At 44.5% G+C, this 16,689-nt stretch overlaps 1 protein-coding gene across 1 annotated transcript in view; it reads right to left on the bottom strand.

Moving 5' to 3' along the window:
- LOC146866380 (alcohol dehydrogenase 1A-like) overlaps window positions 1-16,689 on the bottom strand; it is a 381,054-nt gene that overhangs the window by 242,342 nt on the left and 122,023 nt on the right. The window contains exon 3 of the mRNA XM_085636246.1: window positions 7,361-7,502. Coding sequence (XP_085492372.1) covers window positions 7,361-7,502 — 142 coding nt within the window. The remainder of the gene's footprint in view (window positions 1-7,360; window positions 7,503-16,689) is intronic.

Raw genomic sequence — 16,689 nt, 5'->3', positions numbered from 1 at the left:
AGATTTCCCCAGCTTGTGAGGTCAATGGCGGTTGAAACGGTTCGCGGTCAGAAAGCTGCCGCTCAAGTAGAAAATCTACTTGTGAAGCAGCATCATCTAGCATGCCGCATGGCACCATTTGTGTTGATTTTTCAGCTCGGAACAAGCTTCAGATACTAAAAATCAGCGTGACGTGCCTAATTCTGCCCTTTCGTGGAACTTCGTGGAATCTCGCTGAGTTTTCATGTAACTCAGCGTGTTCGGCCCACCCCTAATTTTGATATTGAATGGAGTGGTCATAACCTATTATAAGACGACAAAACACCTCACTAGAAATACAAAATAATATTATTGCTTACATTGGACAAGAGGGTTCAAATAAATACTGCTGTCAAAGATTCCTGTATACTTTCACCCAATTCTTAACTATTCCATAAGAAAATGCATTCCTGTCACAGTGTGGCCATTACAATAGTTGCTAAAATTCTTCTGAGGATGCATATGTATCCTGAATAGTTGGGACACTGTTTTGAATGGCAGGGAGAAGTTCACACTGTTCTGGGCCTTTTGAGAGAATTCTGCTATTTATCATACAATTATGGTACCACCTTGGGATTTCTTCAGCTTTAACGGTATGACTAGTCTCATCAAAACATCCTGGACTCATTTAGATTGCCTCTACTGTGGCTTGCAATCTTTTAGAATGAATTATATCAAGATCCTCCTTTAGTAGTTTTTTAGGTCTCGCCTGACCCAGCGCATGCGCTGGTCTGGCGAGACTTATTGAGAGGGCTCCAAAAAGTGCTACCAGGCCAGCCTAGAGCTACAGTGCATGTGCGCGGGCGCGCGCTGCTTTTACCGCGATTACTTTCACTTTCGCGGCCGCACGGCCGCTTGGCATAGCCAATAGGTCTCGGTTTTGGGACCTTATAAGTGTTTAGTTATGCAACTGTTGCATGGCTAAACACTTATAAGGTCCCAAAGGCGAGACCTATTGGCTATGCCAATGCTTGTTTTATCTCACTGCCAAGATGAGGGATTAGGCTTGATGTTGATCAGAGAAGGTTTAATTATCCACACCTTATTTTTCTAGGGAGTGGTATCTAAACAACTAGAAAGTTAATGTCTTATTTTGGTGGCTCCAGTGTCAATGGCCAAAATACTGCAGATAAGTCCTTGTGAAACAGAATGAAGTTTCCTACTATGCATGGATTGTGCTTCTCGTGCCTATTGATATAGAATTCTCTAAATCTGGAGACCTACCTAATTTAAAGGTTTTCTGGGTGTTACAACAGATGCCGCATATATTATTAGGGAACCCTCGGCCCATGAAATCAGAAAGATACCACCTGAGCATTGTCCAGGTGGGTTCACCGATGCCATAGAAAGAATGTTGACCTATTTGGGGTGCTTTGAATGGATGTAACAAGTTTTTGTACATGTTGGGTCAATGAAGAATGCATATATACTTAATTACCAAGTAATGATCTAGTTAAGCTCATACTTCTCCACTAAACAAGTGTTTTAGGTAACCCCCATCTCAGGTACAGCATACAAGTTGAATCTACTGTTCTAGAGATGACACTTGAAAATACCCCAGCACTTAGGAAGTGTGATTTCTCAAATATTGGATAAGCTACTGATTGTAACAGTAGAATCCAAAAAAACAACAATCTAAATTTTGGGCCACAGCAAAGGGCAATTATCACAAAGCTATTCTATAATAATTGTTATTATTGAACCTCCTTGAAGAAATTTGAATATATCTATGTCCCCATTTCCATCTTCATTCATGACTATTCATTTTTGAGGATTCTGTCTGTGTATTTCTACAATGCATTTTTGTTTCCCCTGTTCATATTGACCAAATTTCCATATTATGTGATATTTCCGTTAGTTTGTTGTATATAAAATTAATACCGATAAGATATAACAAATAATTGAGCTACTTTGATTTTTCTAAGAAAAATATATGAAATGCCAGTTAACAAAAGTGTAAATGTTTTTATATAGTGGTTCATGCCCTACGTCATTTCTAAGCGCTCTAAATAACATGCTCCTATTACTCAAATTTATGGTACTCAATGAAAGTCCATAAAAATGAAACACTGGACATTATTTTGACACGTGATGACCTCCAGCATGAGGTTCTGGACTATTATCATAATTGCTTGAAAGAAATTTCAGCCTGGCTTATTAATAATGCCTTAAAATTTGGCGGGGATAAAACCTTATTGCTCAGCAGGAAAACCAATGCCTTCTCTACTATCCAATTTCTGGCCTTAGCATGTCAAGTGAGGTGCCAGAGTTCTCTTCATCAGTGCGCAATTGGGGGGTTCACTTAGATACTGAGCTCTCACTTGCTGCTCATCTTAATAAGATATCCTCCACTTGCTTTACTTTAGTGGGAAATTTTTGCAATCTTTTGCCGTATCTTCCAAGATCAGCTCAGCCGCTGGTAGTTCAGAATGCCATTTTGAGTCAACTTGGCTGTTGCAATTCCTTTTTCTTGGCCGCTCCTGCCTACTTACTTAAGCCTCAGTCACAAATTCCAGCGGTGGAAGATAAATCAGCGTCAGATTGGTCCAGATTTTCATCTTTGTCATGGGCCTTGGCTGAGCTACACTGGCCTCCTGTACCTGAGAGAATTCTTTTTAAGGCTATACGTATCACGTTTAGGACAGTTCATAAGACCAGCCCTCGTTTTCTGCAAAGGTAATTTAAACTCTATATACCTCATAGAGCTTTGTGAGCCTGAAAAGTAAACTTACTTTGGATTGCAAAATTTCAGAAAGCCAGAATAGAAGGTTGTGCCTTTTCGGTTAGAAAGATTACTATGAGCAAGTCATGACTTAATGACTTTCAGGAAAGGCTTGGAAACATGGCTCCTTCCAGCTTTGGTGTATTAGTGGTGCTTGAGTTCCATCTGTTGGGATTGGGTGGGCTAGGGGAAGGATAGCTTTGAGGTCACAGCAGTGCCTTATAAACAGTATTTCATTTAATGTCAAACAGAGGACCCTAGAAAATGCAGATAACTACATGCAGAAATCTATAATTCAATGCTAAATTGTTAGCTTGGTAAACAACTTTGGGTAAATGAAACAAAATAGAGATGTTGAAAGAGCCAAACTGAAGTAAAGTTACAATTTTCTGATTATGGTCCTACCAATACTCTCCATATCAACTGGGTTTAGCCACCCAATATTGCTTTATCTGACATTTTCTAAAGTGCCTTGTGCATGTGTTTTAAAATATTATTCATTTCAAAGCTAGTAATTGAATTAAATCTGTGATTCTATTTTTTTAATCTAGATCCTTTCTGCATAACCATGCAGCGTATCAGATTCTGTATGTTCAAGTGCATTCTTAAATACTTTTCTGGCTAGTTCAAATGAGATCTATTAAAGAGGAAAAAGGTCTGATCTCAATGAATGGTATCCAGGAAGGGACACCGGGGACCCTTGCTTCAGGTATACTGGTAAATTATCGTCCAGTTTTATTGTTAGAAATGTTGTGAGAAGTTGGCCTGGTATATGATGCTCACTAGTTAAAGTGATCACCTTGTACCATGCCAAGCAACCCTTATGGTGTGGTTGTAAGTCAACCTTTTCGGACTAGCTGCCCTAGTGGTAGCGTAGGCTAAGCAGTCTTTGAGGCTAAACTCGTGAAGCGTGTTAAGCCAGCTGTTTTACCAAATGTAACCCCCTTTTATACCAATGAAAGGACACCACACAGATATATATTCAAAATATATATGTATTTATTTCTCAAAGTAACCCCTAGTCTCTTTATGAGCACAGGAGCACAAATCGTCAAACAAGATTACAGTAGAATACACAGAAGTTGCACTTTATATGGATAGGCCCTGGTGGCCGCTAAAACCATATACTAAAATAGTGGTATAAGTACCACGAACAGAAAAGGGAAAAGGCCTAGGGCCTCTAGAATCGCTGGGCCTACAAGGAGCTAACTTCAGTTAGTGACCAGGAGGTCCACGGGTGGCGTGTGCAGAGCAAATAGTCACACGCGTGCTCCCATAGGTTTCAATGGGTGCGTAAAAAGTACAAAGTTACTGCAAAGAGGATCTTCCGGATGGACTAGGAACTCAAGATTTGGAACACAGGCACTAGAGATGTAATACTACACTTGGGCACAGGTGTGCCAGCTTTACCTCACCCACAGGAAGCGGGTGCATAGGCCTCGAAGTGCGTCGGGTTTCTTCTATCTGTTCCGTGGAGCCTGAAGACAAAGATGCTGCAGGCGGTCGGTCCGGGAGAGATGCAGTGGATCCAAGAGTGGATCAGAGATGTTGAAGACCTGTAAGCAGAGGGGACAGTGCTCACAGTCACTAGCCAGTGACCGGCGTGGCACCAGGTGGGTACCAGGCGATGTCGGGTGCAAACAGGAAGAAAGGTGTAGCTTGTCTCTGCAGCCACGTGGTCCCTGGAGGTCGACGACGTCCAGGAGTCGGTTCACGAGCTGTCCCATGCAGGCTCTCGCTGTCGGCGGTGTCGGCGACTTGATCGAAGCAAACAAGCCTTGGCAAAAGCAATTGTTGTAGGAGATGAAATAAGCTGATGGTTCTGACCAGCAAGGTCAGAAGAACTGCTCCTTTGGAGGGGAGCAAGGGCCAGTCTGGAGCAACCAGACCAGCGGTGTATTTCGTAAAGTTCGTCGCCAAGATGGCTACTAGCCAGCGGGCCAGCAACCGGGTAGGCGCGTCGAGTGGCAAAATGCAGAAGGGCCCCACGCAGATCGTGGAGATGCTGGAGGGCTCACCTTTGGTGCAGATGCTGCTCGGATGTTGGGCTTCTCAGATCCCAAAGCACAACTTGGAGGGGGCCTCGGTTGTTGCACTTGTCAGCTTGTCGTGGTCGTTTCAAGATGGCTGGCTCCACGTGTCTCGGTGCCTCCACGGGTCTCCTCTTTTCAGGGACTGTGGATCGGACGGTGAGAGGTCTGGAGGTCCAGGTCTTGTTAGTCTCTGGGCTCGGGCTCCGGCGGGAGGCGGCGGCAAAGCAGACGTTGATTCGCTGGATGGTGCTTGCGTTAGCAAGGTGGTCACTCCCTGACCACAGGGGAGATTGGCTTCAGTCCTCCGTGCAGCAGAGCGTCGAAGTTCCCATCTTCTTCTTAGTGTTAAGTTGATTCCAGGATGTCTGAAGTCTTAGGACACAGCTCCTACCTTTAAGCGGATTCTAGGGGCCGGACTACCTGCTAGGTCCCTCCCTATGGGTGGGACCAGGAAGGGGGGTGGTTACACCCCCAATCCTTTGTCCAGCTCGCCCCAGGCCCGGGACTGGTGTGCCCCAGGACCGATTTGAACTGGCATATGCACCGAGGCTCCTTGTGAGCCACAGGCATGTCTGGTTTCTTTCAAGCCCTACCTGACCAATACACAAAATCCTGTCTGGGGTGGTGCACGCACCTCCCCTGGCAGGAAACCCTTTGTCCACACCTCCCAAGCTGGAAGGACTCCCAGCAGCAGGAGGGCAGACTTGTGTCTGTGGTGGCAGCATCCATTTTGTGGAGCTGAGGCTATGTCTGATTTTACCCGGGTTTCAGGTACTGTACATGTCGTGTCCCTCTAGAAGGGTGGAATGCTAACCCCGTCGCCAGAATTGGCGAGGGGTTAGTATTCCAATTCGTATGACACCTTACTCGACATGTTTTGATAAAGCCAAACCAAAGATAGCATTTAACCGCGAGGTTCATAATGCACTTAAGAGTATATGGTATGACGATATCTGGAAACAGTAGAAGGAAGTTGTTCCGACCACTGCAGACAGGCTCAGCTCATGCCAGAGCACCATCTCACATGGAACCAAGCACTCTGCCTTCAGGATTGTTAAGGCCTGCCATAGGAGTGACTTATAGGTTACCAGGTGTCCCATTTAAGGTTAGGTATAGGTATACTACACCTAAGTAAGAGGTGATTACACCAACTTACCCCAGCTGAGTGATCAGCCAGTTGTGTCAGATTGTTAGGCCAAGCCTGGGGTGGCATAATACATGCTTCAGCCCCTGGCAGGCCTTGGGTACACCAATGCCCTGGGTACCTAGTGTACACTGGTACAGGGGCTGACAGGGTGATCCAACCAATTGGGTATGTACCTAGGGTACATGGAGTCCATTTTAAAGAGAGAACAGCCAGGCTGAGATCCTGAATAGCAGGATCTCAGGCCAACTAAGTCGAAAAACCAGCTAGACACTAGGCAAAAATTTGGGGGTAACCATAGTCAGATATCCACCTTCCTACAAATGTTCTTTGAATTTATAAGCACGTTTGCTCTACATGAATAGTAACAAAGAGACCTGTATCTTATTGGTTCAGCCATTTTACAAGTGAAATGGTTTTCTTCGCTCTCTATTGCTCAGATAAACATTTTCTTTTAGGCAGATTCCTGCTTTAAAAGAAAAGCCTATAGCAAAGATTTGCTTGAGGCAAACAGGGCAAAGCTTCATTCCCTAGGAGTGCGAATTAGATATTTCAGCTGGTTGCTGAACAGCAGTGAGGAGACCTAGGCCCTCATTTGGATGTCATTGGAGGCTTTCCGACCGACATCCAAGGTTTCAACTCCACCCGCTGTATTACACTGACGGCGGTCGGATTTGAAACCAGACGGTCAATCTGACTGGCTTCCGACGGGCTCACGGAGCCCGTCAGCCAGTCGGAACCACCACATAATCCCTTACAAACGGCGTTTCCGCCGTCGGGATTAGGATGTGGGTTTCTGACAAGCTTTCCATGTTAGGCTTCCCGACATGGAAAGCCTGTCGGAAAGCGACTTTGGGGGCTCCTAGCAGGACCCCCTTTCCTCCACAGCCTCCAGTTAGATATAGTTAGTTATAATGCGTTAGTTGGTGCCTGCCACACGGTGCAGGGATTTACAGCAACTTCCATTTCTCTATGGGAGGTTGTGTGTGAGGCCGGTTTACGACTGCCGCACAAGCTCCTATAGGGAAATTGGAGTCTGAGACCGCACGATGTGCGGTCACATCGTAATTGCGAGATGTTGCCTCCGGCCGACATCAAAAACAGGCCCTCAGTGTCTTTCATGCGTGAGAACCACTGTATTTATTCTATCATAGAGCATTGAATGACTTGATAGATGGTAACACAAACCAGAAGAGGTACCTAAGCCTGGCTATAAAAGCTCCCAGGTTTTATGAGTAAAATTCGGAATATTTTCAGGCTGTTTTACCTTGAGTATTTTGTTAAAGAATTACCTCCCCCAACCCCGACCTAGCTCTTGCTTTCCTTTCCCCATAATCCTGCCAATATGATCATTTGACCAGCATCTCCCTCTTAAACAAGGCAATGTTGATTAACCTCTAGTATGTTACAAGGCAATAACAATGACAGAATTTAACAGCAAACCTGGTTTTAAGTCAGTCACTCCTTCTCCAACACTTTCAACAATTCCAGCTCCTTCATGACCCAAGATTACTGGAAAGTCAATCCCTTCCAGAGCACCCCTCAAAACGTGATCATCTGTCCGACAAATTCCTGTGGCCACAAGCTGTACAAAAACAAAATGAAATATTTATAGTATTGAATCCAGTTGTATTAAAACGCATATAAATAAGTCACTTTGCCAATCAATTGAACAAGACATTGTCTCTTACTGAACTGTTGTATAAAGAAAGAAACATTTTTGGCACCATTCACAAAACAGACAGGACTCTGACGCTGCATGGGTGCAGATTTCAAACTTTTGGGAACTCATTTCCAGATCCCACCGGGAAACTTGCCATAATCGCAGATTTCCAAAAGCACTCAGGGGCAGATTTACGTGTTCTGGCGCATCTCTGCAAATCAGCAGGGATGCCCCAGAAAAGATGCGACATGCAATTCCCTCCCTGCGCCACCACAAATGCATCGCAGTTACAATGCGGCACCCTAGTGGTGCAAGGATAGGGCGATGCATGTTGCATCTGATAGCGTAAGGGCGGCGCATTGCTGGAGTCGTGTTGCAGGCCCGACGCAACTCCAGCAATGCTCGGGGGCGCCATATGCCTAACATGCTGCGTCACTCCTTACGCCTGCTTCAAGAAGGGTTTTGATGCAGCATGGACGGAAAAGTGACTTAGTGAAAAACGCCCACCATGTGCAGGAAACGCCCACATGGAACCTAACGCAGGTTTCATGTGGCGCAGGACTTTACAACGTGACACATCTCCCTAGAAGCGTCACGTTGTAAATGAAAAGGCACACAATTGTTGGACGGAATGCAGAACAAATCAAAACATTCTCACCCAGTCAAGAGATCTGGGTTAAATCCATCATTCTTTTGCTCACCATGCCACCCCAGTTTAGACCTGGCCATATGCAAATCAGTCTTGACCCTGTGCCTCATGGGAACAGTCCAGCCCAAACTGCCAAGTCAGGTCCTCCCTGGAACGGAAACAAGCATTCTAGGACCGGTTTAGGGGTTTCACCCCTCTTCAGCCAGGATAAGCTTGAATCCAGTGGCACAGTGAGCCCGGGACCTACGTCTAGGCATACCCGGCGCACTTAGGGCGAGAAAGCAAAAGACACACAATTGGAATCAAGCTATCCTGGCTAAAGAGGGGTGAAACCCAGATCTCTGTATTGGGGTGAATATATGACATTGTTCTGCATTCTGTCCATCAATAGTTATTTTTGCCTTTGTCACCCCGAGTGGGAAGGGTATGCTCAGACGTCATTCCAATGCTCTCCATGCCACTGGAATCAAGCTATCCTGGCTGAAGAGGTGTGAAACCCCGAAACCGGTCCTAGGATGCTTGTTTCCAGTCCAGGGAGGACCTGGCCTGGCAGTTCGGGCTGGACTGTTCCCATTGGGCACAGGGTCAAGACTGACTTGCATATGGCTGGGTCCAAACTGGAATGGCATGGTGAGCAAAAAAGCGATGGATTTAGGCCCAGATCTCTGTAATGGGGTGAATATATGACATTGTTCTGCATTCTGTCCATCAATAGTTCTTTTTGCACGTTGTAAATAAGGTGCAACGTGGCGCATGGTTTATGCCGCTGCTGCGTCACAGAAGTGACGCAACAGCGGTGTAAAAGTGTCGCAAGGGGCTTGTAAATCTGCCCCTCAATTTTTTTCACATGAAAATAAAGAAATGTATATTTTCGTACGAGGAAATGTGCAGCATCAGTGCTAAAGCACTACTGTAAGAATAATTCATGGACTACTGCCCTTAGTGGTGCTCAACACATTTCATTGTTCCTCTTTCTGACCAAGTGTGACCAAATTTTAGCTTTTATGTTTAAACAATAAACCACAGTCTTACTGCAGCTATTGTATAATTTTTCACGCTAGCCATATTGTTTTCATCAGTTTTGCAGAGATAAAAAACTCTGGACGTAATGTACTTTGAGTATTATCCTTGTTACATATGCTTACAGCATTTTCTGTCTGCCAGAGCTCATGTTGATAAAAAAAAAAGTGTACACAGAGCTGCTTTAGGTCAGCATTGTCCTTTACAAGCCTACTAACAGGAGCTCAGCATTTCATCTGCTAAAATAAAACAAAGCTTAACTGAGTGCTTTTGTTAAGTTTCTTTACTGATGAGCCTCTTTATGGCAGCTGAGAGGAAAGCAGTTCTGATAGTCCCCGTACAGATCTCACCCCTCCAGCAAGTGCACCCACGGAAATGATGAGACCTTCCACCACTACTCCACAGCCCCAGCCGAGAAGGTAAACTAGTATGCCCAGGGCCCCAATTTTGCTTCACAAGCCAGCTCATTCACAGAGGACACATAACTTACCACTGCTCTGTGGCCAGGGCTTTAAGTGGGAAAAAAACACTGGGGGTGCTCTAAAAGGGGCGGAGCAAACCTCTTAAAGGGGCGTGGCCTATCCAAATAGGGGCGTGGTCTAAATAAAGATATGTATGGATAACGCCATACACCCCCCCAGAGGTGCAAGTAGAGCCAAATTTAGAGGGGGGGGCTAAGAAAACATTTAGGGGAGGGCTAATTCTTCAAGCAATAGGCAAAGTGGAGCTGCAGGGGCTCTACAAAGGGGTGAAAAACAACAAAGCCTCATTAACAAGCCAATGGTCTTTTAAAGACCTCTGAAGTACTCAGGTGCGGCGTGTGTGTTTGGAGGCTGGTTGCAGGATCGCAATCTTACGCTTACCAAAAATAAGGCGCTAAATCTATGAAATTACAAGTTTTTTTATTATCCTTAGTTCTAGGTAACTTACCCAACAAACAAAGCTTTACTCAGAATGACTCGGAGATAGGTGCCTGAAAAGTCATTAATTAAAGAGAGGACTTTCTGTCCTAAACTGTGATACTTCCCCACAGTTCCACATCGTATGATAAAAATCAGTATGGAAGGATCTACAGCGTGCACATAGGTCAACGGCCTCAGGATCTAGCCTGGCAATTCCAGCTAGAGCAAAATAAGTTTGGTGCAAGAAAAAAAAAGAAAACGGACTACCTCTGCGAGGCCCAAAAATAGAGCCCGATAGAGACCAGTTCAGAAGCCCCCTCAAAATAACTGCCTGTGCTCAGACCCGGACAGACCCAGCCCACTTAAAGCCCTGTCTGTGGCACATGCCAATCACAACCAGCCCAGGTTTCCTACCAACAGGAACAGGTTCACAAAGCATGCACAAGCCCGCAGTTTCATCCCACAAGCCACCCCATTTTTGGAGGTTACATGACATGCCGCTTCTCTCCAGGCCCAGCCAGTTGAAGGAAGCTCAGCTTTCCTCCCGCCAGAACAGATTCAAGGAGGCCAACTAGCGTGCTCAAGGCGTCAGTCTCGTCCCATGCTTGTGGAGTTTATGTGATCTAAAGTTCCAGACTCCAAATTGTTCTGGGAGTGTCCGAATTTCTGTGGAAACATTATTCACTAGCACATTGTTTGAAAGTTTAGAAATCATTGGGAGACTAATACATTTGGTAGCGGAGCTCTGGTACACCTGACTTGCTTAAAACAATGTATAATACAATGAATGTGTTTTGATAATCTAGCAATAGAGCTTTTTATTTGGTTTAGGGTACCTCATATTCACTTGTTGTTATCTTCTTTAAAGTAACTACAAATGATAGAGACTATGTTTTTATGAAATAAATTAATGATTAGAAAGGGTTGAAGGCTTGCAGAAATAGTTACATACAATATGTTATGATTTCAGAAAAAATATTGTAGAAATTACTATGATAATTAATAGGGATTTGGAACTCTTGAAAGTTAGGTCAGTTGTCAGGCTTATATTGAATTCTAAGTTGTTAACAAGTTTTGCCCAACTAGAAATGGTCAATCTAGATTGTGACGTATTTTGGTATCATTAGAAACCACTCGTCTTGTTACATGCAGGAAATACCTTCACTTTATTATGAACACATGTGTTGGTGTGGATGTTATGCTTTTCCTTTTCACTATACTGTGGCTAGTTAACAGGGATTTGTCTTTCCATCCTTCATATAGAAAAACAGGGCGCATATTGAGAACTAACGTTATTACTTAAGTCTCAGGAAAATATAAATCCCATAGGATATAATGGAATTTATATTTTGGCGGACGGGATATCTGTCACCGTTGTGAAGGAGTAACCAGTCTGCCATGATCTAAATCATGCCCTTAGGCTTGTATTAGAAGACGGTATCCATAATACATCGTGTCTTCAAGACTACAGATGTAAATCTAATAAGGAGAATAAATGAAAGTTGTAACAATGTCTAATATGATTGAAGTTTGATGTACAAGATATTTGGGAGACCTGAACTATCAGAAAATTGCATCTGTAACATAAATTGAGGTATCTGGTATGAACTGCATATGAGGAATTCATTTTCCTGTATGATTATATACTTTGTTTTAGTCAACTTGCATTCAAGATTACTTATACAACTTTTCAGGAGAGTCCATAAGCCTTTCTTGAAGGACCCATACAGCAAATTGTATACATTTGGTTATATTGCTTCTATTATTGCATACATATTTATAATTTGGTGTGTCTGGATTTTTGCAGCCTTCATGAAGTTCCAGAAGGGAATGAAACGCATTGGCTGCGCTGATATCACTTTTATGATTAATATGTCATCTAAGTAAAGCATTTTTCAATTTTAAGAAGACTGGCTGTGGCGTTACTTATGATCCCAACAACACTACATTGGAAAGAGATCCTCTCCTGAAAACGTTCTATGGACTAATAGTTACGGTTATTAAATGAACAGGTTGAGTGCTTCTTCCTGTAGGATTTATGCCACATGAACTGTCCACTGAATGTTACAAGTTCTAATTCCAGTGACATAGTTCAGAAGGTTAAGAGTCTGCTGCAGGATTGTGTATATAATCTACAAATCACAAACTCCAGAGGGAAGGAAAGGACCTCAATGTAGGAGAGAGGTGATCTTAGAAAATGTCTGCGCTTTGGTTCTAGTTAAAACCATGTTACAAAAAACAAAGCGATGGAAGGTAACTAGGGGTTAATATGTAAAAAAAATATATATATATATAATATCAAGTACCGGGGCACTCGTCAGGAGGCAGCTTGCACTCCATTTCTCCTGTTAGTGGCACCTAAGACAGAACTAAATACTCACCATGAAAGTTGGGGTAGTATGTGGCGTAATGACCAGAGCTGCCATTGGCGTTTCTTTGTCGGCTCAACATCCTGTGGTTCTGGGCAAATCACTTAATCCCCTCCTAAATTAATATGTCCTTAACTGGTGCTCAAGAAAAGCACCAGTGTTGATAATTAAGTGCCAGTGCTGAGCACCGGAAACCACCAGCTCAAATTAAGCACTGAAGCTAAGCAACTTACTAATGGGGCAATACTAGACAGTGTTCTGCATTACTGATTTCTGCATTATATATATTTTTCTTTATTACATGTATTTATTATTTGAGGGACAGAGAGAGAAAACGATTTGCTGACTAGTGCCCAGCATGCTGAAATATGGATTAGAACCCATGACTGCAAATACCAAAGTAGATATCAGTATACTACAATATTGATTTTTTTATAGTTGCTCCTCCAATTGCAAGTTGGGCACAGAAACCTGTGTACAATGATCATCTTCCTAGTTCCTCAAAAATGTTCTCCCACATTTGAAAAGGGTGTCTTCTAATAATGGTAGAATGGCTTTTTATTCAGAAAAAGTAAAAAAAAATTACATATTTATTTAGTAAATAAAGGTCATGACTATGACTGCCCCGTGAAAGTGTGGAAAGACTCATTAAGGACTATAAGGATATTTTATATTTTTGGTTTAAAAAATAACATACATTATACGTTCCATAGTTTTGTTTACCTACCCACCTCCACCCTACCCAAAAACATGAGTTGCAGAACAGGACACTATTTGACTGGTGGTATTTTCCCCTATTTTCCATTTCCCATCATGCCAAATATATTTTGGGTTTGTGCAGCTGAGACTCCAAGTACCTATGACTAAATAGTAAGTAAACAATAGGTAAAGATCTCTCATGGAACAAAGGCAAGAGAAGAGTTTTAAAATAAAAAAATGTTAGTAAGCAGAAGGTCATTAAAGAGCCACAATGTTTCCATGTTTGCTGATCAAGCACTTTGTTGCCTTTCCTTTTGGAGTGTGCCAGTGAAGATGGGGTTGGTCTAAACAAATACTTCAAACGATAAAGGTACTCATGCACTTAAGGGATTGAGCGCTGATGGTCCTCTGTGAAAACTGCCGTAGACACCGCTGCATCTGATCTAGGGGGTTCCTCGGACTCCATTACCAGCCTGAGAATGCACATCTTCAGGGGATGTGATACCCACACATCCTCCTTGAAGATAGACCTCTGATAGCACACTTATACTACCAGGGGGCGTATTTCAGTAAGTGCCCGGGGGCGCGACGTGCGTTTGCACCAGCTTTGCGCACCTCGGGGCACCTAATATTACAGAAGTGGGCGCAGGTGCTTGTGCGTTCCCTTCAGTAACACCGATAGCGCTCGCACACTTAAAGCGCCAGTGCTACCTTCAGGGGACGTTCCCTCATTTGCATAGGGGCGTGCCCTATGCAAATGGAGGAATCCCTTTGCCTCTACGCCCGCACCCTATTACAGACTTGTGTGCCAAGGCAAAGAAGCCATCATGAGGCACACTGAGAGTGCAACATCTAAAAGGTGGAGAACTGTCAGTGCGCCCCCTGATGGCAGCCATCTGGAGAGGGGAAAGGGGTTCCCATGGATCCCCGAGACATCCCCTTGCAGGCAGGTGAAGTCACTGACTGCACCCGCCTGCAAGGGGATCTCTAATCCAATTCAAAAGTGCAGGCGGGTTGCCACCCGCACTGTGAAAACACGGAGCGGCTGCAAGCAGCAGCTACGTGTTTTCATGTGAATGCGATGCCCCCAGGACATTCTTCGTAATAGGGCGCACTTTCATTGTTTGTGCCTGGCGCACCTTTTAAAGGTGCGCCTGGCGCAAACAATGTAAATGCGTAATACGGCCCCAGGAGGCTAACATTTTAAATAAAAAGAAGTGAACTTCCATCCATAGAACTAGATGATTCTTTTGTGTGCTCCCATCATGTCTTGGAATCCATGATCTGCTGGTGGAGCAATGTTGCAATTTATTTTTTATTTATTTATTTATTTGAGGTATTTGTAGAGCGCAGCATTCATCCCAAGGGATATCAAGGCGCTTAATGAGAAAGGGCTGCTGAGGTTTGGACCGGGGGTTTATTATTTGGGGAAGAGATGAGTTTTGAGTTTTTGCCTGAATACAAGGAGGTTCGTGGTGTGTCTCAGATCCGCCGGTAGTTCATTCCAGCGTTTGGCCGCCAAATGCGAGAAGGCTCGTCCTCCTGTTCTTGTTTTGTAGATACGCCTGGGTTTTGCTAGGGCTGAATTAGTGGATCTTAAGTTTCGGTTTGGAATGTAAAATTCAATTTTCCCTTGCAGGATAGTAGGGCCTGTTTTATGGAGGGTTTTGTGCGCATGACAGAGTAGTTTGAATGTGGCGCGCTGGCGCATCGGCAGCCAGTGGAGTTGTTTTAAGCATGCCGATGCTGAGTCCCTTTTGCCTTTGTTACATACCAGCTTGGCAGCCTGGTTTTGCAGGACCTGGAGGCGAGAGAACAACTGCTCGTTCATTCCTTCGAATAGAGCATTGCCGTAATCCAGGCGGCTAACTAGGAGGGCCTGTGTGATTGTGCGACGACAGTCCAGTGGGATCCATTTGAAGATCTTGGCGAGGAGTTTCAGGATTGCAAATCCCTTACCCCAAAGTGTGCGTACGTGGTCCTTCATGGATAGTGCGTCATCCATCATGACACCCAGATTCCTGGCGTGTTGTTTCGGGGCGGGGGCTGTCCCCAGAGCCGGTGGCCACCAAGAATCATTCCATGATAGTTTAGCTCCTCCGAACAGTAGAATTTCGGATTTTCCGGCGTTGAGCTTAAGACAGTGATTACGCATCCAGTCGGCCATTTCGGAGAGGCAGCTGTGGAGTTTATTTTTAGTTGTTTCTAATTTCTCCGATCTTTCATCCAAGGTCACCATCAGCTGCGTGTCGTCGGCATATGAGCAAATGCCGATGCCCCACTTTCTCCCGATGTCGGCCAGAGATGATACATAGGCATTGAAGAGAGTGGGGCTTAGGGAAGCCCCTTGTGGGACTCCGCAACTGATGGGGCGGGGTTCAGAATGGAATTGGCCCATGTGCACTGCCTGGGTGCGGTTGCACAGGAAGGATTCGATCCATTGCAACGCTGTGCCTTGTATACCTTTGCACCGGAGGATGTTCAGTAGGCATTTGTGTGAAACAGTGTCGAACGCTGCCGACAGGTCTAACAGTATCAGAGCCACCGAGCCCCCTTGGTCAGTGATGCATCTGACGCTGTCCGACACTGCCAGCAGCGTGGCCTCGGTGCTATTGTTGGATCTGAAGCCGGTTTGGGTAGGGTCCAGAAGCAAGTTGTCCTCAAGATATTTGGATAACTGTGAGTTAACCATCTTCTCCAATGCTTTGGAGAGGTAGGGGAGTTGTGAAATTGGCCTATAGTTCTCTGGGTTGAGAATATCGGCTCCAGCTTTTTTCAGGAGGGGGGTTACAGATGCGTGTTTCCAGCAGTCTGGAAAAGACGCAGAGGTGAGGGATTGATTAAAAAGTTTGGTGATGATTGGGCATAAGGTTGGTGCAATTTCCGAGAATACAAAGTGTGGACAGGGGTCTGTGGGGGAGCCAGATTTTATTGCTCTAAGGACTGTTAGTACTTCCTCTTCAGAGAGCGGTTGGAAGTTGGATAAGCGAGGGGAGTTGCCCAGGTCTGTGCGATCATTGTCATTGTCGGATGTAGGTGGTCGTGCGTCAGAATTATCATGAGGAGGGACGGTTTGGGGGAGAGTAAAAGTTGAGTAAATTTTATTGATTTTTTCAGAAAAGAAGCAGCTTATCCGTTCGCATGCTTCTGTCGAGGGGGTAAGGTTTTGCGAGGTGCAGGATGGATTGCTAAGCTCCTTCACAATTTTAAACAACTCTTTTGCCGAGTTGTGGTTTTCGTTGATTCGTTGCACGAAAGATGCCTTTTTTGCCTCTCGGATGGCAAGGATGTATTGTTTCCTTTTGGCAGTGTAATTGACTCTGGTTGTGGGGTTTTTCGCTTGTCTCCATTGGTGTTCCATCTTTTGGCATTCCCTTTTAAGGCTCTTGAGGGAGGGGGTGTACCATTTTTCGTTGATGGTTGTTTTTTTTCTGACGTCTCGCAGGGGTGCAATTTTGTCTAATGTTTGG

This window comes from Triturus cristatus, chromosome 2_1 (assembly GCF_964204655.1).
Source record: "Triturus cristatus chromosome 2_1, aTriCri1.1, whole genome shotgun sequence".
Lineage (NCBI taxonomy): Eukaryota > Metazoa > Chordata > Amphibia > Caudata > Salamandridae > Triturus > Triturus cristatus.
The sequence above is the reverse complement of the archived record's forward strand: the minus strand, read 5'-3'. Positions and strand labels throughout refer to the sequence as shown.